The 23,457-nt window shown below is 45.1% G+C and overlaps 1 protein-coding gene and 1 pseudogene across 3 annotated transcripts; one reads left to right on the top strand and one right to left on the bottom strand.

The window, feature by feature from the left end:
* Positions 1-3,088: 3,088 nt before the first annotated feature.
* Positions 3,089-6,662, top strand: LOC136469398 (disease resistance protein RGA5-like; annotated as a pseudogene).
* A 2,826-nt stretch (positions 6,663-9,488) lies between these two features.
* LOC136476688 (cysteine-rich receptor-like protein kinase 44) lies at positions 9,489-12,406 on the bottom strand. Of its 3 annotated transcripts, none has more exons than XM_066474619.1 (7): positions 11,760-12,406; positions 11,617-11,678; positions 11,426-11,540; positions 11,098-11,332; positions 10,741-10,981; positions 10,496-10,646; positions 9,489-10,342 (listed from the first exon to the last, which is right to left on the bottom strand). In XM_066474619.1, exons 1-7 carry the CDS (start codon positions 12,195-12,197, stop codon positions 10,001-10,003), a joined length of 1,584 nt encoding a protein of 527 aa, XP_066330716.1. In that variant the 5' UTR covers positions 12,198-12,406; the 3' UTR covers positions 9,489-10,000. The 3 variants fall into 3 exon arrangements, with proteins under 3 accessions (XP_066330716.1, XP_066330717.1, XP_066330718.1); XM_066474620.1 differs by having other exon boundaries at positions 11,426-11,525; positions 11,760-12,405; XM_066474621.1 differs by having other exon boundaries at positions 11,426-11,522; positions 11,760-12,405.
* Positions 12,407-23,457: the final 11,051 nt, after the last annotated feature.

Genomic DNA, 23,457 nt, shown 5'->3' with positions numbered 1-23,457 from the left:
CTCCGACACCAGTGGCCACGTCGCTTCGGCGCCGTGGCCGCAACTACGCTTGATGACTCAAGTCTTCTATCGAAGCTAAGTATTACCCAATGATCTATGCCTAGAAGTACTTTCAGATTCTTCAATGGTATCAAAGCCGCCGTCGTCAACACCGTCAACACCGCCGTGCGCGGGAAGAAGGACCCGCCGCCGCTTCACTAGCACGCGGGAAGACCGGCCGAGCCATGGGCTCACTGGCGCCTCTGACGTTCCGCGTGCTGGCACAAGGGCACCGCCGCACAACCCTTCGACGGCGGCGTGCTCACCCTCGGGAGGACGTGTGCACCAGCGAAGGGGCGCGTGGGCGGCGCCACCATCTCCTCCGGTTGCTGCGGGCGGCCGCCGCTCCACCGTCGCTTCGTCGGGGCGCTCTGAGAGAAAGGGGAGGGAGAGTAAAATGGAGTTAGGGTTTTCAGGGGAGCGGCGCGACCCGGTTTTGTTCCGGGCGAGAAGCGCGGGCGACCGTCCGATTCAGATCGACGGCTGAGAACGCTTGGGCCGTTAGCTGGGCCTACGGGTGAGCGTGCGCACAGAGTAGAATTCCGGCCCAGGCCCAGGTTGCGGCCAAGGACGCGGGAGGGCGCAGCGCTCCTATGGGCCTTGGGCCGATTTTGTGCCGCAAGGACGCAGAGCGCAAACGCGCGGGAGGGCATAGCGCGCCTATGGGCCTTGGGCCGATTATTTTGCCACGAGGACGCGAAGCGCAAACGCGAAATGGGTCACGGGCCACTCGTTCGCTGACGGGCCGAATGAGATGATGAATGTGATGAAACTTTTTTGAATTTAGTTTTATCGTTTCAGAAGCAATTTTAGATGAATTTTCAGTCAATTTTGAAGGTTTTCATCTCTATTTAATTTTGAACCAACGGGATAAATTGTTCAGAGAGTAGATGAATACAATGAAATACTTCTGAAAAGTAGATAAATTATATTTTCATGTTTCCACTGTAAAGTTTAATGTTGATTATCTTCTAATTAAATTTGAACCAACATGAGAATTTAATTTGAAGAACAGTTATATTTAGTAAATTATTATTATGTTTATCCTCTAATTAAATTGGAATCAACGGAAAAATTTAAATTAGAGGAGTAGTCCGTTTTTTGTTTAAGTTAGATTATGATATTGTCATTTTCTGACCAACGTTGATGATTTCAATATTATAATGAGTTCAAGTTTGAGGTTTAAATCTCTGATAAATTTTACACCAACGTGGTTAATTTTTTCAGAGAGTAGATAAGGACCAAGAAATGCTCCTAAACTAATAGAATGTATTTTATTAACATATTTCCGCTGCAATGAAGTGTTCATTATCTTCTAATTAAATTCGAACCAACGGAAGAATTTAATTTTGAAGAGTAGTTATATGTTTTTCAAGTTAATTTATGAGTTTTATGTATTAATTTATTTTCTGCCCAACCGTGATGTAGAAGCACATTGTATGTTTCTATTTTAACTGATGAGATCACTTGGCTGCAAGCCAACGGGCTGCAATGCTGAGCTATGTGGATGAAAAGGCTTGAGTCAAGCCAGTTTAGGACTAATTTTTGGTTGTTAGTTTACTAATTTTCTGATTAAATTAGAACCAACGGAAAGATTTAATTGGAAAATAAAGAAATAAGTGAATGCTTTAGTCGTCGTGACTAAGTTTTCGTTACAGTAAATTGTGTATAGATTTATCCCGCATGGGGAGAAGTTTTGGCATAGTACTTATCCTAGTCAATCCTGCATGGCGGGAGAAGTTTTATGATGATTCACATATTTTGTATCCCGCATAGCGAGAGAAGTTTGGGTAGCTCTTATGCTGTCCTAGTATTGACTATGGCACAATAGAAATGCATCGTCATGGTCAATACTAACCAAAAGATAAGAAAAGATGCAAGCGTGACTTGTAAAAGTACTGCTAATGAAAGATCTCGTTGAGTTCTTGAAGTGAAATAAGAAAAGTGTACTCCTAAATAGATCAAGAAATAGCTTTGTTTACATGACATAATCATGTGAATGAAGTAAGTTATAAGTGTCTCCTCGTTCACAGGTTTTCTGAATAGTTCTCAAAATTATGGCAGTAAAGTTCATGCCATATTTCGAGGGGGAGAATATTAAGATCAATTAAGAAAAATACTCTTCATTAAGAGTGAGATAAAGATTAATTAAGATGAATGCGACCGTTGGAGGAGTACAACGGTCACAACAATGATACCCCTAAGCAGAGAAATAGCTAAATTTGTGGACCTTTTAAAGTTCCGACAGAAAGATAGCGTAGTCAGCCTCAAAGATGTTAAGGTGGTGCTTAAAGCGCCATATGAGGTTTTAACAGATTAAACCCAAAATAAGATATGTAAAGATACACTATCTTTTGAAAAGATAGGAAGATATGTGGAGCATGGTATGTAGAGGTATGTAGAGACCTAAGACTTGAAGAGAAGAGAGACTGTGTGCCCACTCCAGTGACTCAGGAGCAATAAGTTTCTCAATACCCGTTGATGTTGTATGACTAATACAACACCTGTTGTTAGCTCTTCGAAGAAGATGAATAATGTAAACAAGGATCTTGTAATACATGAGCCTATAGAATCAATTGCCTCTTGGCAATGAAGAGCAACAACAACCCTATATGAAAGTGCCAGTAGCTGAGGTCCTAGAAGGTTTTAAAGAATTAGTAAACCAATTTTTCTGATGACTATGAAATCTATGTTAGTGAAGAAATTCAAATAGAGGGTGATTCCATCTTATTTAAAGAAGTCATGAGAAGCGTTTACTCGTCTAAATGGCAAGAAACTATGAAAGTTGAAATAAATTCGATGAATACCAATGATGTTTGAGACTTAGAAGAAATTACTAATGGAGTCAAAATAAGAGGCTGTAAATGGGTCTACAAGATAATGTGATTCCAAAAAGAATGTAGAAAGATATAAAGCACGACTTATAGCAAAATGCTTTACGCAAAGAGAATTAATAGATTACAATGAGAGTTTTCTCTCTAATCTCATGCAAGGATTCTTTTAGAATCATAATGGTGTCATTGGCACGTTACGATTTAGAGTTAATCAGATGGATGTAAAGACGCCATTCCTCAACGGGGATTTGTATGAAAAACGTTTACATGGCACAACCCAAATGTTTTATCGTGGAAGAAAAAGAACGTATGGGATGCTGCCTGTAGAAATCCATTTATGGGTTAAAACAAGTTGCATACAGGGAAAGGAGAGGAGGCGTCGGCCTCCTGGATTGGCTCAGGCGGGCCCGCACCCGCACCCCAGTGCTCGCCGGCGGTCTTGTGGCCGGGGGGCCGGTAGAAGCGGCGGCGGGGCCAGGGGCGCCCGTACACGCGCGTCCTGCCGGGCGGCAGGGTGCCCGCCCGCGCGTGTGCCTGGGCGAGGCGGCTGTGGCCAGCCTGGTCGCGCCTGCGGCCTGCAGGGCCAGCGCGGTGGCGGCGGTCGGCTGGCTGGGACCCGGAACTGCCGGATCTAGCCTTGCGTGCCCGTTAGCGGCCACGGTGGGTGCTTCGTGCGCGGTGGCTCGCGGAGCAGGACGGGGCGCTGGCGTTGTCGCCGCCGTCCAGCGCGTCGTACGACATGACGAGCTTCCACAAGCTGAGCTGCGGCCACCGAGCAGAAAGCAGGTGGACTGGGCGGCAGCTGCGGTGGTGACCAACACCACCACCGCCAACAGCAGAGACAGCGGCAACAACGACGGCGGCGGGTGGCTCGGCGACCGTGAGCTCCGCACGGAGCTGGAGACGCTGGCCAACATCCGGCACAAGAACATCATGAAGCTTTACTGCTGCTACTCCGGCGCCGACTGCAACCTGCTGGTGTACGAGTACATGCCCAACGGCAACCTGTGGGAGGCGCTGCACGGCTGTTACCTGCTGCTGGACAATGGTGGCAGCGGCGGCCTGTCCGTGGACGATGGTGGCAGCGGGCGGCGTGGTGGCGGCGGCGACGGGGCCACCCGCGGGCGGGCGACGGCGCGTGCGTGGTGGGGGCTTTTTTTTATATTTTCGATTTTTTTTGCCGAGTGTCGGTTTTAGCACTCGGCAACGTCTTTGCCGAGTGCTTGACAAAAAACACTCGGCAAAGACAGCTTTGCCAAGTCTGTGTTTGCCGAGTGCAACACTCGGCAAAGGCTTTGCCAGTGTTTTTTTTTGCCTTCGCCGTGTGCGTGGGCACATGGCAAACCTGGGCATTCCGGTAGTGAGCGCTACACCAGTTTCCTTTTGTTTTTCAATTGCAGCATATTTATAGGTACAAAACTCTATTACAGAATATTAAAATTTAGTGATTGCAGCATATTTATAGGTACAAAACTCTATTACAGCATATTACAAATTTATAGCTTTGCCTTGTTTGCTTCTCTTATAATCCGTCTTTTTCAGCTTGTTTTTTCAGCCGGAACAATGTTTCGGCTTGTTTTTTCAGCGAAGCGAACGGAGCCAATGGGCTTATATGAGCTTTCTAGAATTATCAGAGTGTTTATTCTGTGTCAAATTTAACCCATGTTGTGTTTGGGACATGTTTATAGGTACTTCATTATACTTGACGATTTGTGGAATGTGCAAGATTGAGATATTATTAGGTGTGCTTTTCCACCAAACAATCAACAAAGCAGACTTATTGTGACTACAAGAATTAAAGATGTGGCTAAGGCATGTCTCATTGACCATGGGAGCATTCATGATATGAAAGAACTAAGTGACGTGGACTCAAGAAAGTTATTCTTTAGAAGAATTTTTGGCACTGAAGATACTTGCCCTCCTGAGTTCATAGAAGTTTCATCTGAAATTTTAAAGAAGTGTGGTGGTCTACCACTTGCAATTGTCGCCATGGCTAGCATTTTAGTGCACCAACCCATAAAGCAGTGGGAGTATGTACAACGTTATATAGTCAGTGAATCTGCAGCAAACTCCTTGGATAACATGATGCATATCTTAGACCTGAGCTATAAGCACCTTCCTCATCATCTAAGAGCTTGCTTTTTGTAGTATCTCGGCATTTATCCTGAGGACTATACAATAGGAAGGGATGAGCTGATTGACTTATGGGTGGCAGAACGTATTGTGGTGAGCAAGTCTCCGAGGCAAGATGTAAGGGATGTGGCTCAGAGCTATTTCAATGAACTTGTCAACAGGAACATGATTGAACCACCAAAATCTGGTTACGGCTACAGAGTACAGGATATGATGCTCGGTCTAATCATAAAGAGGTGCAGAGAAGATAATTTTGTAAGTGTTGTGCACAGTGCACAAGTGGTGGTGCAACGACAAGACAAGGTTCATCGACTGTCAGTCAGCTTGAGTGGTGGTGCAGGTGACCACCAATTGCTGCCGATGACAAGTTCGTTCTCTTGTCTCGTTCGGAGCATCAAAATGGATGCCTCCATTGTCGAAGCTTAAGTCTCTTCGGGTGCTTTTCCTTGAATTTGATGAAATCTCGACAAGAATGGACCTCACAGGTGTCAGCCAATTGTCTCAGCTGTGATACTTAAAGATTGATTGCAAAGTATGGAGATCATATTCTTCAGAAAGTTCCATTGTGCTACCTAGTGAAATTTGGCGGCTTCGACATTTGGAGAGGATGGAAGTACCTTTCATATCCGTTTGCAACACTCCATCAGATATTGTTGAATTGCCATGCTTATCCGTCCTGATCTTGCCAGTGGGTACAACTTTGCCACACGGGATTGGGAAGATGAAATCGCTGCGTACCCTGAAGTTCTTTACATTAGAAGAGAGATCGCCAGAGAATATTAAGGGCCTCGGCGAACTCAACAAACTGGAAGAGTTGCGTCTCGATTGCGGCAGAAATGACAACTGGCGTTCGTACGTACGATGGAGGGATGGTGATACATCTACAGCTATATGGATGGATGCTCTGTTTTTTTCCTCGGAGAAACTTAGTAACCTCAAATTCTTTGAGCCGGTGTCTTATTCTATAGATACCGGAGCCGATGCCTTAAGCTTGCTTTCTCCTCCTTTCCACAACCTCGAGAGTCTTCACCTACAAAGATTGATCTTCTCTCGAGTTCCTAGGTGGATTGGAGGTCTCCAAAAGCTCCGTTGGTTGACTACTCTTTCAGTAAAGCAGATGCCCCAGGAAGATACTGGCATGATTGGGACACTGCCCTCCCTCCTCAACCTCCACCTGCGGATCCCAGGTGTCCCTACAGAGAGGGTTGTGATAGGCAGGTCCACGGGGTTCAGGGCTCTCGAGGGTTTAAGTTCCGAGTGTGATGTGGTGTCGTACCTATCATTTGAGGAGGGAGCTATGCCCAGCCTCCGGAAGCTCGAGTTAGTACTGGATTCACATGTATGGGACACGGCTACACCTCTCGGACTCCAATATCTGTCGAGCATCAAGGAAATATCTGTTGATTTTAGCTACGAAATGGCGGATGGTGAGAACTCAGAGGAGATGTCCAGGGTGTTTCAGGACGCAGCTGACGCACATCCGAGTCACCCAGCATTTACCTTGAGAATAGGGTCCAAGAGGAGGTATGCAAAACTTATTACGGATCTGTTACATCTGCAGCTCTTGTTTTTATTCACAGTAAGTATGTTTCGTTCCACATGTAATGTATACTAGTGAGTACTGACTGGTAAACATGCAGGACATCGCAACTATAGGCGCAGGAGTTGAAGACGGATGGAATGCGGTACCGATATGCTGCTGCTATCTTCGCTGTTCTGTTCACGCGTTTACTCGTTCACAATAGCCATCACGCATTCACTCTGCTGCTATCTTCTTCCCTGCTGTCTCTGCACTAATCAGATGGGAAATTCTTCTAGTCGTAATGCCATTTCATTTCAACTACGAAGGTTTGCCGGCCCCTGCAATCGCAGGCCATTATTATGCTGCTGTACAACTCTTAAGACACTTATTTTGTTGTATATCAACATTTTTTAATTTATTCACATGCATGTTCTACTTTCAGAAACAATGGCTTTAATTTATTAGGATTTATTGTCATTATAAGTAAGTTGTTCTGCTGTTACCAACTTTTATACGGTACGCTCTTGCTTTTTTTTGCTTGGTTAATAACACCGTAACCACGAGCCTAATTTACTTGATGCACTGGCTCCTATATATCCTCCTGTACAATCCGTTCATCAAATATCCTGATTTATGTAGCCTAATAGCTCTGTGGACAATCCTTTCCATGTTTCAGTTCTAATAAGTAGTGGTATATATCTATTCACTTCTCTTTCTTAGTTTGCCTAACTGTTATCCTATTGACATCATTTTCCATTGTTATGTAGCGGGCATCAAATCAAATTGACAACCTATATAAAAAAGTTTTGGCTTGTTGGAAAATTAGGTATCAAATCAAATTGGTTCCATTATCTGGGCATGCCCAGCATCTTCATGTCTCCAGTATCTGCTGGCTCCTCCCCTCGCTACCTATGGTAGTTGGTAGCGGATGGCCAGGAGGTCTTGCGGAGGAACCCCTTTGCGCATCGCTGCTATGCCTAATTTTTTACAATTGACTCTTTTTTCGAAAAAAAATTATGTTCGGCCCGTAGGAGACTTAAACTTATCTTTGAACTCTGGGGTCGGCGTCAGTACTCATGGCGCCGAGGTAACACGTCTCGGCGCCACAGATCTTGGCGCCGAAGTGCCTTGCCGAAATCCTAGATGACGTTGACGTGGCCGGTACCTCGGCGCCACGAACTCTGGCGCCGAGCTGGCCCATGCTGCTTTTGCGCAGGCGGCCACTGTGGCTTGTCGCCTCCGCCTCCGCACTGCCACTGTGATCGGCTACAGAGAAAAGACTACTGCTGTAGCCTTTTTCTCATCTCTCAAATCACTGGAGTGCATCAGTGCATGGCTACAGAAAAAAGGCAGCTTCTGCTTGTGATGGTTGGTTTGGTGTCAACAAACGCAAGTCTACTGCAGCGCATTATCCTGCACTTATTGCGTGATGTTTGAGTTTCCCAAATGTTAAATTCTAATTTTCAAGCAAATACTCTGCGTACTATTAGGAGCGATTCCAAAAGGTCGTATAGTTGTAACATGCAAATAGGCTATATCAATGTATCATACTTGGACATGGAATATATTTGCGTGATTGTAAAGCATCTGAGAATGGTAATGAATGTCAGCAAAGAAGCATTTCTCAAAAGCAAGTACAGTAAAACTTAAGAAACAAGATATGGAGTGTAAGTTAACATGGCATGGATGGACTGCTAGCTGCAGTTCACAGCATCCACGAGATTAGAACACAAAGCTGCAGTGGAGAAGATATTGTTTACCTTCAAAGGACCACTGACCAGCTCCATCTGCTACATCCGTACACCAAACCAATCATCACAAGCAGCAACAGTCTTTTTTCTGTAGCCATGCCATCACTAGAGAGGAGAGATTGGCTTCCACTTGCTACTAGTTTGCACACGTACCGCTACTCAAATAATTATTATTTTAATCAAATTTCTACAAAAAATAGACCTCTCTAGTTACAGCCAACTGACCGATCTCGGAACCAACACACAGCAGCATCGTAGTGGAGTGCAGTGCAGCCAGTCTCTCTCCCCTCTCTCTCTCCCCTTATGTCACTTGAGAGTGGATTTTATCAGACTTTCAAAATGCAATATTAGACAAATCGCAAGTCCGTTTGACGAGCCGTTTGAAGATTATTATTGGAAATAATGTGCCCAACAGAACGAGACCCAACAAGGCTACGTTTTAACAAAGTTTTCAAAAGTGGGTCCCATGTGCCACTTATTTTTTAGTATGAAAATATAGTTAATATGGGTCTTGTTTTATAGATTTAATTACAAGGAATATTCTAGTGCAAATAAATTACAGAAACAATACACTGTTTAGAAGCTATGGCCATTCAAAATTTCATAAATCAGACGGCACATGGACGGGAGAAGCGGAGCGCAGCGGTGCTAGAGCCAGACGGCAGGCCACAGACGTGCCTCTCGCGTGTCTTTGTGCGCCGCGGTTACCGAGGACCAGCCATCACAAGCAGCAACGGTCTTTTTTCTATAGCCATGCACTGGTGCACTCCAGTGATTTGAGAGATGAGAAAAAGGCTGCAGCAACAGTCTTTTCTCTGTAGCCGATCACAGCGGCAGCGCGGAGGCGGAGGCGACAAGCCACAGTGGCCGCCTGCGCAAAAGCAGCATGGGCCAGCTCGGCGCCATGTATTATGGCGCCGAGGTACCGGCCACGTCAACTCCCCCTAGGATTTCGGCCAGGCACTTCGGCGGCAAGATCTGTGGCGCCGAGACGTGTTATCTCGGCGCCATGAGTCCTGGTGCTGACCCCAGGATCCAAAGATGAGTTTAAGTCTCTCAGAGGCTAAACGCAAATTTTCTTAAAAAAAAAGAGTTAAATTGTAAAAAATTGGGGCTGCTATGCCTCTCCGCATCTTTCTCCTTGGAGGACCTCTGAGGACAGGGGCTACCTGGTGCTCTCGCCTGCTCGACTCCCAAGCTGCTCGGGCGGGTGCCCCCACCCCTACTCCAGCGAGGGACACTTGATGCCGGCCCACTCCCCCAGCCCGCCAGGAGCGTAGTTGTTCTCCTGCTGCTCGCTTCCTCGGTGTGGACGGCATGGGCTTTTCCATCCTGCCACTCGGTGCAATGGGACTCCGTTGTTCATATCAGTGGCCATCAGCGTCCACATTGATATGTCTCTGTTTCATCTCCGGTGGCGGACGCTCAGCTCGTGTATTTGTTTGTTTTTCTTATATTTACACAACCGTCCGTCTCAGCAAAAAATATCATCTGCATAGGCAGGGGCAAGGACCGGTCCCCGTTATGTTTGATGTTCTATCTACACAGGCCTTGTCCCACGGACGGGGGTACGGCCGCGTCTGAAAAACAGAAAACGGCCATCTCTGAAAACACTCGACGTTGTAGTGAAACGACTTTGCTTTTCTGTATAGACATGTAAACTCAGGGTGGCATGCAAATGCTACCAAAATCGTAGGCAAGCATCAACTAGGCCAGCAGTCTCAAGGCGTCGTCGTGCTTCTATCGCCAGCGTACATCGGGCTCTCTGTGGCATAGCCTGGCCGGCGTGGAAACAGCACAGCCTTCTTCCTGGAGCTCAGCATCCTCGTGACTTCCGGCATGTCCGGCCGGCGCTGGGGCTTCTCTTGGATGCAGAGCAGGGAAACACGGACACACCTCCTGATCTCCCTCTGCTTTGACAGCACCCTCCTCCTCGTCGGCAACGAGAGGCACCGTGGCACCGCCCTGCCGCAGAACGCGATGTTGTGCATCGTTGGATGCATGAAGCCCTTCAGCCTCTGCACCATTTTGTTGCCGCAACAGCATGTTGTCCTGTTGAAGGCCTGGACGGGGAACACAGGATATATACACGCAGCATGCATGTTACCGTGACTTTTTTAAATTCCGAAAAGAAAAAAAAAGCTATCTAGCTACATGTTCTCAGAGAGGAATGCTTCAAGAGTGATGATATATATAAAGGCTGTTCAACTACATACCCATGTGAGAAGATCTCGGTAATATGTTTTCTGAATTGACCGGGTCCATCTTTTACCACTGATTATTTCAAGGACCATGACACCAAAGCTGTACACGTCGGTCTTTCCTGAGAATGTACCATTTTTCATGTACTCTGGTGCAATAAATCCACTGAATGATCACCAAAAGTCCAAAACTATGTCAGCGTCGTTTTCAGTAGTTTGTAAGATTCAGTTGAGAAAGAGACTTGGGTCGGCGGTCTTACACTGAGCCTACAACACAGTCCACGGTGCCTTGGTCTATGCCAGGACTCAAAACTTTGGCCAAGTCAAAATTAGATATTCTTGGGTTCATATCTGAATCCAAGAAAATGTTGCTTGGCTTCAAATCTCTGTGGACGACGCGCAGCCTAGAGTGATTGTGTAGATAAACTGCGCCCTGTGCGACCCCTTCGATTATACGGAAGCGTGTAGGCCAGTAAACTGTGAACCCTGCTCCCACGCGCACTGCAAGATGTTGGCAACGGCGGTGACAAGTTAATTATTAGGTTATCAAAGCATAGAAAAACAAATTGTCCATACAAGAATACAGAATGTCTGTATTAGTAGACAGATTAACATGCCAAATATGACGTCCTCAAGGCTCCCATTTTCCATGTGCTCATAGACCACGATCCTCTCGCTTCTTTCCGCACAAGATCCCAAGAGTTTGACTATGTTATTGTGCTGTAGCTTTGGTAGAATCTGAACTTCGTTTCTACATAGCTCATATGGACTCATACTTGGTGGTAGGTTTTGCTCTGAACTTGAAATAACTGAATGTTTTTTTATAGTGACATGATTGCCATGTAGCTGACCCTGAAAAACCAAACAGACGTCCAATGATTATATATATATAAGGAGCCCAAAGGGCCTTGTTCAATTTGGTTCTAGACTCTTGAACAAAGTTACCTTGTATAAAGTGGCCAAAGGACCTTGTTCAATTTGGTTCTCAAGTGAGAAGTTATTTGTGGCATTCCTCAACTGACTAAAATTCAGATTCTGAAACCTACTACAGACAAAAGAACTGAAACATCATCAAAACTTGCACACTCGCCTATATACTAGCCTTAGCGACGACAGACAGAGAGAGAGAGACATACCTTTGGTCATCCTGAGGATCTGACAGATTCTGAAACGACCTTAGAACTTCCTCTTCAGCACCCTAAAATAGCATAATATGACTTACATATGGTTGGTGCATGAGTTTGCATGATTATAAGCATGTGTATATAGTCAAGTATACCCCGGAAGAGGTGGGAGCAGCGCTGTTGATAACTTGCACGAGGAGGCGGGTGCTGTGGAGGTGGCTGACGATTGGGAACAGCTGGAGGTAGAAGGCGATCTTGCTCTGGACGTCCCTCAGGCGGCTGGCCCGCGACCCACCGGCACATAGCCCGTGGATCCAGCCGCCTTGCCCGCACGACTCGACGACCGTGCACGCCAGCCGGAGCGTCTCGTGCAGCTCCCTGAGAGGGCCGCTCGTCTCCGGGCGGCGCATGATGCCGGGCTGATGCTCCTCCAGGCTCCGCAGCAGGTCGCCGATCTGCTTCACCTGCTCTACCAGCTCCCGGCATGTCTTCTTGTTCCGCCTCGCTGTCTCTGCCGTGCGCACAATCAGAGCGATCAGCGACAAGGCGTCCACTCCGGTCACCTGTGCCACGTTCTGCACGGCGCTCCACATCGCCGGAACCTATGTGTGTGGATGTTGTCTCGGGGTCTGGGTGTCCTCATACAGCTCTTTCTGCTAGCATATATATACCCATAGTTTGACATAATTTGGAGATAGTTTATTCTACGTGGGATAAGATCTTAACAGATGTACCTAAGACTAATCAAATCAGTCATCTTTTCTCAATTATATCTATTTTCTAATGATATAGTAATACATATGTAGACAGTAGACACTTGGTAATACCCTATCCAGCTGTGATTAATGCCCTGTTCGCTTGGCTGATAAGCCATGGCTGAAAGTATTGCTCCTTGGCTGAAAAAGTACGGCTTATAAGCCAAGCGAACAAGACGTTACTTATCAATTCATATCTACAATACAGGATACCGAACACCAGCTTGTATTAGTATAGGCTGAAAAAATGTTACTCTCTTGTTAACACATTTTGTGTGTTTCAATTGGCTATGTATTATAGACTGATTTATTACAACACATGATGTGTTTCTTTTATATAAAAGAAGTGTTATTACACTATAAGTCACCATGAGTCTGTAACACATTTACTTATCTAGTGTAACATTTGTCTAGTGTTACATTAATTCTACCAATACTAGTTTCTGGGTCTATGACAACAGAGAGAAATCATTGCGATATGGCCAAACTAGATTTTTTTTTCTTTGCAGTCAACGCAATCACATGATATCATGAATCTAGATTTTTTTCTTTTCATTTTTCATCTTATTTGTTGCTGCAAATTTCTGATCATATTTTAAGTTGAGACGTACGAGATGTTATATTTCCTCTAACAAAAGATTACGTATATACTATTACTTTCATGAAAAAGAGTTGTTTACCTAAACTATAAGTGTAGATATATATGTTTATTTCTGAGTATGTAATTAGTTTATATATTTCTTGGCGTGTATTTATTTTAAGTGTGGACTGATGCTTCTTCCTTGAAAGAAGCTGATACCAGATTTTTGCATTACCTAACAAAAGATATATCTGTTAAAACGTTTCCATTGAATATATAAAATTTTCAGAAATAATATCATATAATATTTATTATGATTTGTTAGAGTTGAAGTTTCTCCGATCCTAGTGGTTTTCTTTAGGTTTCCTAGCTATAAGCGTGTGGCAATAATTGACCACACAAGACAAGTCCACTTGCGGCAGCTAAGGTGGAATATGCAAACGATGTTTTCCAGATGCAGCGGACTGATCGGATTCACATATACTCCATCCATTTTTTTTACATGTCATATTAGGTTTGTTCTAAGTCAAACGTTGGTAACTTTGATTATCAGTTTGAATCAACCGAGCCGTCAGATTCTGAATTATTACTGCACTTGCCCATGCATCTAATAATTATGCCTTTCTATCGGATTGGCACGATGGAGAATGCCCACTGGATTTTTAGGATGAAATCGCAGGGACCATAGCATTGTTATTATATATAATCTGCACAAACATTCGTGGTTTATCACCTAAGCAGCCGTTAAATGTATGGTTTGGTGTTTATGCACATTTCCAGTGACTAGAACCTAAACACTGTATGCGATCTTATTGTTCATTTAGTGTTATACAGCCGTCTAGACGTGTTGAGGCGAACGCTGCTGTCAATCAATCTATATACTTGTTTTCTACCCATATGGGTCAACCATAACCAAATTCTAAGAAGTTGGCTGATGTAGATAGCGCAAGTGGCTGGACACGGTTGCATGCATGACTTGGTAGATGACCATTGTGGCGGGTGCAACTGGGTGGCGACGTGACAGCGCCCTACGCCGATGGTGACGAGTTCTTTGAATAGATCAACAACGATTTTATCTCTACTCAAGAACCGCGCTCAGAAGCATTAGAGTGCGTGAGTGTCACATCATGGCCAGGTCTAGCGAAATCCGCTGCCATTATTAAGGCCTTGGGAGCAAAGACAACACGGTACGCCAGTAGTTTTCAGAAATTGACGGACCACATGCCTGCCCATATACATGCGCGCTTAGGGTGACAGCTAACAACAATGGGCGGACGACATCCAACCTAGCGTTGGTCGGTCCGGGGAGAAATTGCCGAGAGTCCTCACGGCTGGCGGCGATGTGACGGGGGGCCTGGCAAGTGTAGTGGATGGGAGGATGGAACAAATAGCAAAACGCAAAGTTTAACGTGCTGCTGCCTGCTGGTCGCGCTAAGGCTATCTCCAACAACAACATTCAAAATACAAGACTTATTCATCTTTTGGGTAATGCTACAGGCAAAAGGTTCAATATCTATTCAGCATTTTCTCCAACAATAAGACCCAAAAGAGAATTCTTTCTGCAAATGAGTTTCAAGGAGAGAGGATGCCCATATTTGGGTTGTGCCTCTCAGTCAATTCAAAATATGTCTCCCGTATAAGTACTCTGTTGGAGACTGATTTTAAATCTCTTATTATCTATTTTGGATTTAGGTGCTCATATGAATTCACTCTAAAGACGGTCTAAGCACTATGCGCGCGACCCCATCGCCAAAGGCCTGGTGGTCTAGCCTGCACATTCGCATGCACATGCGCACGCCGTATGGCAACCCAAGTAAAAAAAAAATGAAAGGAAAAGCTTCCATGGGCCGGTGGCGTAGGTGGATCTGCAGTGCTCGTGAAATTTGAGCTTTATACAGAATTTTGAAAATACCATAGTTTTCCACTGAAGTGTTCACTTTCAGTTTAGTTTTTACCATCGATCTGCTTACAATAAGATCTACAAAACTACACCTATGATGCATATATTTTACAGTATATTTATATATAGTGGCAACTTATGTTGTATGTATGGTCCTACATGTATATTAATATATGACAATTTAGGTAGATTGTGGAAATATAAGCAATTTTTTGCCCATATTTTCTAAGTTGGCATCTTGTTGATTTTAGTGGTAGCTATGATGGGTTTTACTTTGTTTTACCCTATGATTGTCAAGTTTATGTTATTCATTACAGGTCATTCAATGGTTTTTTTGTGATGAGAGCTATAAAACAAGACCCATAATGCCTGTATTTTAAAATATATTTTATTGTAACTTATGTTGTGTGTATAGTAGCTACTTATGTATTTTATATAGTGGTAATCAAAATAACTTGTCACTTTTTCAAAATATAACTTGCTATGTACTTTGAAATTAAACTTGCCACATACAAGGTCATGCAGCTTACAATGTTCTTTTAGTTTCAGTTACATGAGTTATGAGTTTCATTTACCAGTTTAATGAGTTATGAGTTTCCCTTTTCAGTTTCTGTTATCCTTTTAGTCTCAGTTTTAAATTTTAGTCAAATTTTAATTGTCATTTTCAGTTTCAGTCTTATGTTTTTGTTTTTTGTTTTTCATTGTGTTTACTTTAGTTTTCATTTTCTATTTGTCAATTTTAGTTTAGTTTTCTGGTAGCTAATTTCAGTTTTAGTCATATGTTTCAAGAAGAAAATAAAGGAAGAAAAAGGAAAAAAAAAGATAAGCGCAATATGGACATTTCACAATTCTTATCTACCAGGAGAAGCTATTTTACCAAATGTTCTTCTTGAGAAGCTGCACTGAGCCAAAAAAAAAAAAAAACTGCTCCACCAGAAGAGCTAGAGCTAGAGCAGTTTTTGCTGGAGCTGAAACTCTACCAAACTCACCCAATGGAGTTGTTTGGTTCAGAGCTCAAAAAAGTTGTCTAAGGCTCTAGGTTGGCAACATTCTACGCTCTCGGTCGGCAACATTCTGCGACATTGGATTTTACGATGGATGCCACACCCGGGATAAAACCAGACAACACAACGACACAGCTTTATCTCACATTCCGCCCAAGAGAGGATTGGAAAAGAATGCAATTCTAGCATAGTCCCATGTCACACCTTCTTGAATTTTGATCAAGTCTTTACAAAAAAGTATCAATATATACTATGAAACAATTATCATTAGTATAACACCTTGTGTTTTCCTCATTAACATCCACAAAGTATTTGAACTTTTTAAAATTTTCTACCATCTATGTATCGACTTAGCCGTCCACCAAGGTAGCGGCACGGAAAGGAGTTGCCAGCCCTAGAGAAGTGTTGTAGCACACTCTTTAAGTCAATGTTCTTGAATCCGATCATGTGTGCTTGGAGCTTTCCTCAACATTGGTGACGAAACTCCATAATCTCTCCAAATTAAAGGCCTAGAGCATTCCTCTTATTGCATTCAATTCTGATCCGACCGGGTCGATAAATTAAGATTGTCATATCATCAACGTAAAGAGATGTTCTTACTTTGGCAGAGGTATGCGGTAGTGGGGACAGTATCGATCCCTCTATGTGTTATGGGGTGTGGTATCTTTTATAGAGGATCGATGGCAAGGATGAAAAGCATGGGCGAACGTGGATCCCCTTGTAAATACCCTGCTTATGAATCACTTGGACACATTGTTGACCATTCAGTATTTCCCTTGACTTTGTCAAACTGAAGATGATGGAAATCCAAGCGCACCAGCATGGTCCGAAACCCCAGGCTTGCAACATTTTCAATTAAGTGGCCCCAATCGATAGTGTCCAACGCCTTCTGCGCGTTGAGCTTTAAGAGGAGGGCAGGCATTTTTTTTGGACATTCATGAAGTTCTTTTGTATGCACCTTCATTTGATGATTGCATTTTGACCCTTGGAAACTAGATGTTGAGAAGAGACTCACATTAATCTATTTGCTAGTAGCTTGGAGAAAATCATTGTGATGTTGTGTATGAGATTTTTGTGCCAAAAGTCTCCCATAGATTTTGCCTCAAGTTTCCTTGGCAATACGACGATGTTGGTTGTGTTTATCAGGTTGAAATGCTGGTCATTGATGATCCTGTGTAACTGGTTAAACACAGTAGCGAGGTCTGTCTTTAACTATTTCCCAACATTTGTAGGAAAAGACCGTGAAGCCATCCAGACTCGGCGCCTTGTCTCCTGGTAGAAAGAGGATTCTTTCCGATATTTCCTCCTGTGTGTAGGACATGCTGTGTTGTTTGTAGTCAAGGGAAGGCCAGGTGAAGGTTGTTGTACTATTCACTAAGGTTCCAAGAATCGATTGTCAGGTGCCCATCTCTTAAAATCGAATTTGAGAGACGGGGGCTTAGAATGGCCACCTCTGTTAATAGCTATTTTCAAACACGGTCATCTTAAGGTGCTCGTCTTTGAAAATCAATTTATGGATACGGATGTCCTAAGGCAAACTGTCTCTGTTAATCGATGATTTTCAAAGATGGTCTCCTTAAGATGCTCGCACCGCTAGAAGTGCCCGCCTTCGTTAATCAGAGAGCCTGTTTTCTAAAATCATTTGGGCTAGTATTATATAATAACCAAACAATAAATTGATAATTTATATTAGGTATAAGGGCCATGCTAGCGCCCGGACATCCGGACGGACACGCGCGTCCAGACGCCCACGCATACTGCTGTGCCCCTCACCTCCTCCTGCTACTGTGCCTGCCCAAGAGAGCATGTGCGTGGGCCCGCCAAGCTGCATGCGAGATAGGGAGCACAACGCACGTACCCCAATGCGAGAGAGAGAGCACAGAGTGCGTGCCCCAATGTGAGAGAGAGACCAGTGAGAGAGAGAGGGAGGGAGAATAGCACACATACCCATGTGTTGAGCCCCCTGCATGCTCCACCGTGGGGGACCAAGCCTGATGGTGCAGGGGTGCCTAGTTCTGTGTTCGTTGGGTGCTGGCCCGCTCTGGCGCCCTGCATGCGCGCATGCACTTTGACGAGGGAGTACTCGGCAATATACTGAACAAGGTGAAACAACTGAAACATACGTTTCCAACATATGTGTATAACCGCTATAACATATGCAACATCTAGATAAAACACTTGCAACATACGTCAAACAGGTGAAACATTTGCAACATACACTTGTAACATACGTGTATAGCTACTGCAACGTATGCAACATCCAGATGAAAACATGCAACATTCAGGTGAAACAACAGAAACATTTGGAAAACATACTTGCAACATACGTGTATAGCCACTACAATATATGCAACACTCAGATGAAAACACTTGCAGCATACGTTTGAAACAACTGAAACATTTGAAACATACATTTGCAACATACGTGTATAGTCATTGCAACATATGCAACACCATATCTACTTTTGCAACATACAAATGAAACATATGCAACATACATCTGAAATGCATGAAACATACGATTGCAACATGCACTCATCTAATTGTTGTCGCCCAATGAAGGCTCGTTAACGCGACGCGGGAGAGCGCAGCACGACGCGCAGGCGGCGTGCGGCACATGGCGCGAGGCACGGACAGGGTGCGTGGCACAAGGCGGGTTCGGCTTGAAGCATGAGGCGCAGGGCCGCGCTGCGTGAGGCAGATCAGCCCCGGTGGAATTGGTCGTAGCGGGCGAATAGGAAAGAGAAGCGTTTAGATTTTTTTTTAAATGGAGAAGATGTGAGGGGAGTGGGCCGGTCAGACCTGGCCCGCAGGCCTAGCGAAGGCACACGCCACGCTCGGTAGAGAGCATTACCGTAGGGATAATAAGACAATAAGATCGTGGTTTATCGGGCCACAAGGCTCGCTCACAACACAACACATAAACCATTACAATATGGCCATAGCCTGTATGTATCACAGATCGACCAAGGATGAGGAATCATAAGATCGTGGTTTATCGGACCACAAGGCTCGCTCCTGCAGTTTGAGTTGTATGATGAACTAGTAGCACTTTGGCTCTGGCCACGAGGGTTGACATGAGTTCTCCATCCTCTCCAGCACCACTCCTATGTTGGCGTAGAACACTTTGTACTCCTCCACTCTGGATGGAGACCTTTCTATCTTGGTTAGCGATTCCATTAGACTTTCCATCATCCCTTCTTCCATCAGCATCTCCACCGTGCGACGACACGATTCCAGAATGGATATCATGATCTTAAGTATGACCCTTCTCATCCTTGGGTATTCATGATTGGGAATCTTCTTCGAGTTGAGTGTACAAACTAGCTTCTGAACAAGTTCTCCCCCAGTGTTGGCTTGTGACTCCAGCTCACGATCAAAGGCTTCACGGGTGACATCACCAATTTCGGAAGCAAGGTTGATGAGCGATTCCAGTTGTTTGCCCTCTGCAGCCATCATATTTTCCATCACCTGAATGCAATGCATGGTGTGATGGATCTTATACTATATCAGTAACTCAAGAGTACAAGACCATTTCATCATAATATGTTTTCTTATACGTGACAAATAACGAAACCAAATAATATCTCAAGTAGAAATAGTATATGCTTATTTGTCTAAATCACACACCCGCGCCCTCATATATGCATGCATAGCATACTCTAAAATTTTGAAATGCACTACAATTTAATAAACTGATTGAAAAAAAATGAGGAAGTAAAAGTGATAGGGGTTCCTCTAATAATATAAGCAGAAACTGATCAAGAGACTTACAATGGGCAATGCAGATGACAGGTGCTCCGTTGCGCGTGGATCATGACTGAGCAACAGGTTGACACTGGAGTGTTCACAAAGGTTCAGCAGTAGACTTGCCGCGACATATCTGTGGTCGTCTTCAGAGAGCATGCTCGCGAGATCTTTGATAACTTGATATTCCGGTTCCTATAAGATAGCCGAGCAATTTGTAGTGCCCCAGAGTGCAAGATTTGCCAACGCCTCTCCTGAGATCTGTCACAGCGACTGATCATAGTACATGTCGGTTTGTCCATGTCGCCCAAGAAATGCACGCAGTAACCTTTCAGTGATCACTTGGATCTTCCCAATCTCGAGCCCTGCCGCTCCTTGTCCAAGGCCAGCTTGGCTATGATATCCATGGCCGGCTCCCATACTTGATGAGGGCTGCTGCTGCTGCCCTTGTCCTCCAAGACACGTGCCAGACAGGTCAGCAGGAAAGGGTGGTTCCAAACCTCGTGCCGAAGTGCTGCGCCGATTCTCTCGCCGGTGGTTGCAAGCCTCCTCAAGGACTCCAGCGATGAACAAACCAGTGCATCATTCTGCTCGTTGTCGCTAGTAGCCATGCCTATGAGCCCTATGGTCTTGGATATGAGGTTTGCCGTGTCGTCTTTCAAGATCTCTGCACAGTTGTGGAGATCACGAGCAAGTTTCTCCAGAATTACCATGCCCAGCACGGGAAACAAAGAATATTGATGAGTCAACAAGGTTGCTGGCTCCTCCAGTACGGACCAGTACTCCTCTTTCATCCGCTGCCAAAATCGGCAGACGACCCAAGAGCGCCACCCTCCATTACTACTCCCTTGAGCCAACTGGACACTCCCTCCGATCCCATTAACAATAGCATGATTTGTTATCTCAAAATTATTGTTTGTTCCCCAATCTTCAATTGAGAGATGCCTGCAGTTTATGGTATTTTATCTTTTTAAGCAAAAGGCAATCTGCTTGCATTCCAACAAAGTGGATACTGTGAGGGTACGTTCAACATTCAAATGCTCACCTTGCCAGCAAACATGTCACATAAGTAAAATAGCAAATTAGTGACTTTATTTTAATCATAGTATAGCTAATTGTGCATTCAATATCTACTTGTATGTTTAAAATTTTGTTGATTGAATAATTTGATTGGCAATCAAAGCACATTGGAACGTTTTTTTTAAAAGGAAATTAACCCCAGCAACTGATAATTATAGGCAATCAAAGCACGTTGAATGATCGTATCATTTGCTTCGTCAAAGAAGAATTTCTTGCTGCAATTCCAAATGATATGATATCATAGTTCGTTTTCAGAATATGGATGACCGCACTTGCATGGTGAAATTATGATAGGTAACCATTATTATAAATAGTTTCTTTTGTCGCATTATGTTATCATTATATTTATCTTTATATAAATGCTTACTATTTGCAGTATATTTTTTTAATGCATGTTGTTAGCTTATTATCAACTATAGTTATGGCTGTAAGGGCACGTTTGGCCTGCGCCGCAACTGCACACGCCGCAAATACATCCGCGGCGTGAGTGCGGCCGACGATTCGTCCGCCGCACAGTTGGCGACGTTGGGCACGAAATTGAACTGGCCGGTGCGGGAGCCGCCGAACCACTGGTGAAGTGTGACGCAGGTGTTTGGCACTTGCGACATGCTGCACTTGGGGCGCGACGACGTGCGGTGGGAGTTGGATGCCATCCAAACGCGCCCTAAGTCCAGGACTACCCCAGCGATAATTTATCCTAGATTCACCCCTGGCTGAGGACCTGGTTCTCCTTGTTGATTAGGCAGCTGGCAGCACCACCACAGCGTTAGTATTCTCGGCAAGGTTAAGGAGCGAGGACACCAGCTTCCACATGCATGGGATGCTGCTAATTCTGAGGCTGCCAACAAGGTCGGCCGTGACCATAGCAGCATGGAGTCTGATGAGAAGATAGCTGCCGTCGTCTTCCAAGTCGGTCTTGTTAGAATTGATCTCATCCGTCTTGACCCAACGGTCGAGACGGACCCCTTGACCGCGTCCTGATTGGGGACGTCCAGCCATCTAGTGGCTAGTGGGCCCCCGTCGCACAGTGCCTATAAAGAGGAGGTGGGACAAACGGCTCAGAGAATGAGGTTCACCGCCGCCACAGCCCCACTGTCTTAACCCTAATCCGATCTAGAGGGTGGCACTGCCAGCGGCGGGAAGCGCCACTGCCTCCACCACCGCCGGTCTCCACAGCTACACCAAACGTCGCTGCCCTAGCGCAGATCATCACTGGTGAACCAGCGAAGGCAGGGAGCTCCTCCGACGGTCAGATGCTTCTACATCTCCCTCTCTCTCTCTCTCTCTCTCTCTGTCTCCTACTCCCAAAGCAAACTCTAGGTCTATGTGATTCAGATAGAAAAGAACTCACCCACTGGATCCACTACTAGATGATCCAAACTGTCTAACAATGGTACCAGAGCAAGGTTTAGTATGTGGATCTGGATCGGGAAAGAAAAGCAAATCGAACCCTAACCCTAGATCGGGTACGGGAAAAGTGGGGATGAGATTGAAAGACGGTTTCAACAAAGAACAGACTCTAACCCTAGCTGGGTGAAGACGGAAGGGGCTCGGCTTCAAGACCTCTTGATCCAAACCCTAAACCCGCGACCAGATCTCGGGGAAAGAAATAGAAAGAAAAACAGAGAAGAAGGTGATTCAAATCGACCAGAAATTTCACCAAACCCTAAAATCCCCAGTCTAGTTCGTAGATCTAGATCGGGGATAGGAAAAGAAAAGAGAGAGAGATTGACCGATCCGGATCGGATCGGGAAAGAACAGACCTTAACCCTAACCCTAACTGTGATCTCGAATCAAGAAAGAAAGGACATATTGGAAGGGGTTTTCTCCTACCTGGGGATCCCCTGCGCCGTCACCACCGCCTGCCGTCGCACTAGACGTCGTGTGGGACAGGGCACCGTCGCCAGGCTACTCGACAGCGGCCCGCTCAGCCACGGGCGAGCGCGCGCGCTGACGAAAAGCCCAACGGCGGCGTCGGCTTTGCGCACGCGCGGGTCGGAGCCCCTCTTCTCCCTCAGCCACCGAGGACGGCTGCTGCTGCGGCTGCGTCTCCGAGCGGCACTGCGCGATGAGAGAGAAGGGGAGGGAGGAAATGAGGTTAGGGTTTCATGGGGAGGCCACTCGTGTCGGTTTTGTTCGCGCGAAATGCAAGGACGACCATCCGATCAAGATCCGACGGTGAGGAGATCGAATGGGCCGTTTCGCAGCCCAGGCGGGATTGAGCTTTCCCGGCCCAGGCCTAGGTTGCGGCCTGGGCGCGGGAAGGAAGGCGCGCGCGTAGTGGTGGGCCACGCGCTGCTGCTACTTGCGGGCCGCGCGCTGCTGTAGCATATGGGCCGAGTGCGTGAGCAGCTGGGCCGCGCGCACTGCTGCTGCTGGGCTCCAGGCTACACAGTGCTGGACCGGGCCAGAATGCACAGTGATGATTAAGAATTGTTTTATTATTTTTCAGAAGCAAATTTTGATGATTTCATTCAAAGAATGATTTAAAATCTCTGATAATCATTGCACCAACGTGTTAGAATTTTCAGAGAGTAGAAAAGTACAGTAAAATGCTTCTGAAAAGTAGAAAAGAAATTTTGTCAATTTTCTGCTGCAAAGTTAAAGTTTGTTGTCTTCTCATTAAATTCGAACCAACGGGAGAATTTAATTTGAAGAGCAGTTATAGTTATTCAGTAAATGATAAAAAGTTTATCCTCCGGTTAAAATTGGAACCAACTGGAAAATTTTTAATTGGAGGAATAGTTGGTTGATAGTTAAGATAAATTATAATATTGTTATTTTCTA

This window comes from Miscanthus floridulus, chromosome 8, assembly GCF_019320115.1.
Source record: "Miscanthus floridulus cultivar M001 chromosome 8, ASM1932011v1, whole genome shotgun sequence".
Lineage (NCBI taxonomy): Eukaryota > Viridiplantae > Streptophyta > Magnoliopsida > Poales > Poaceae > Miscanthus > Miscanthus floridulus.
This window is presented reverse-complemented; position numbering and strand designations above follow the sequence as displayed.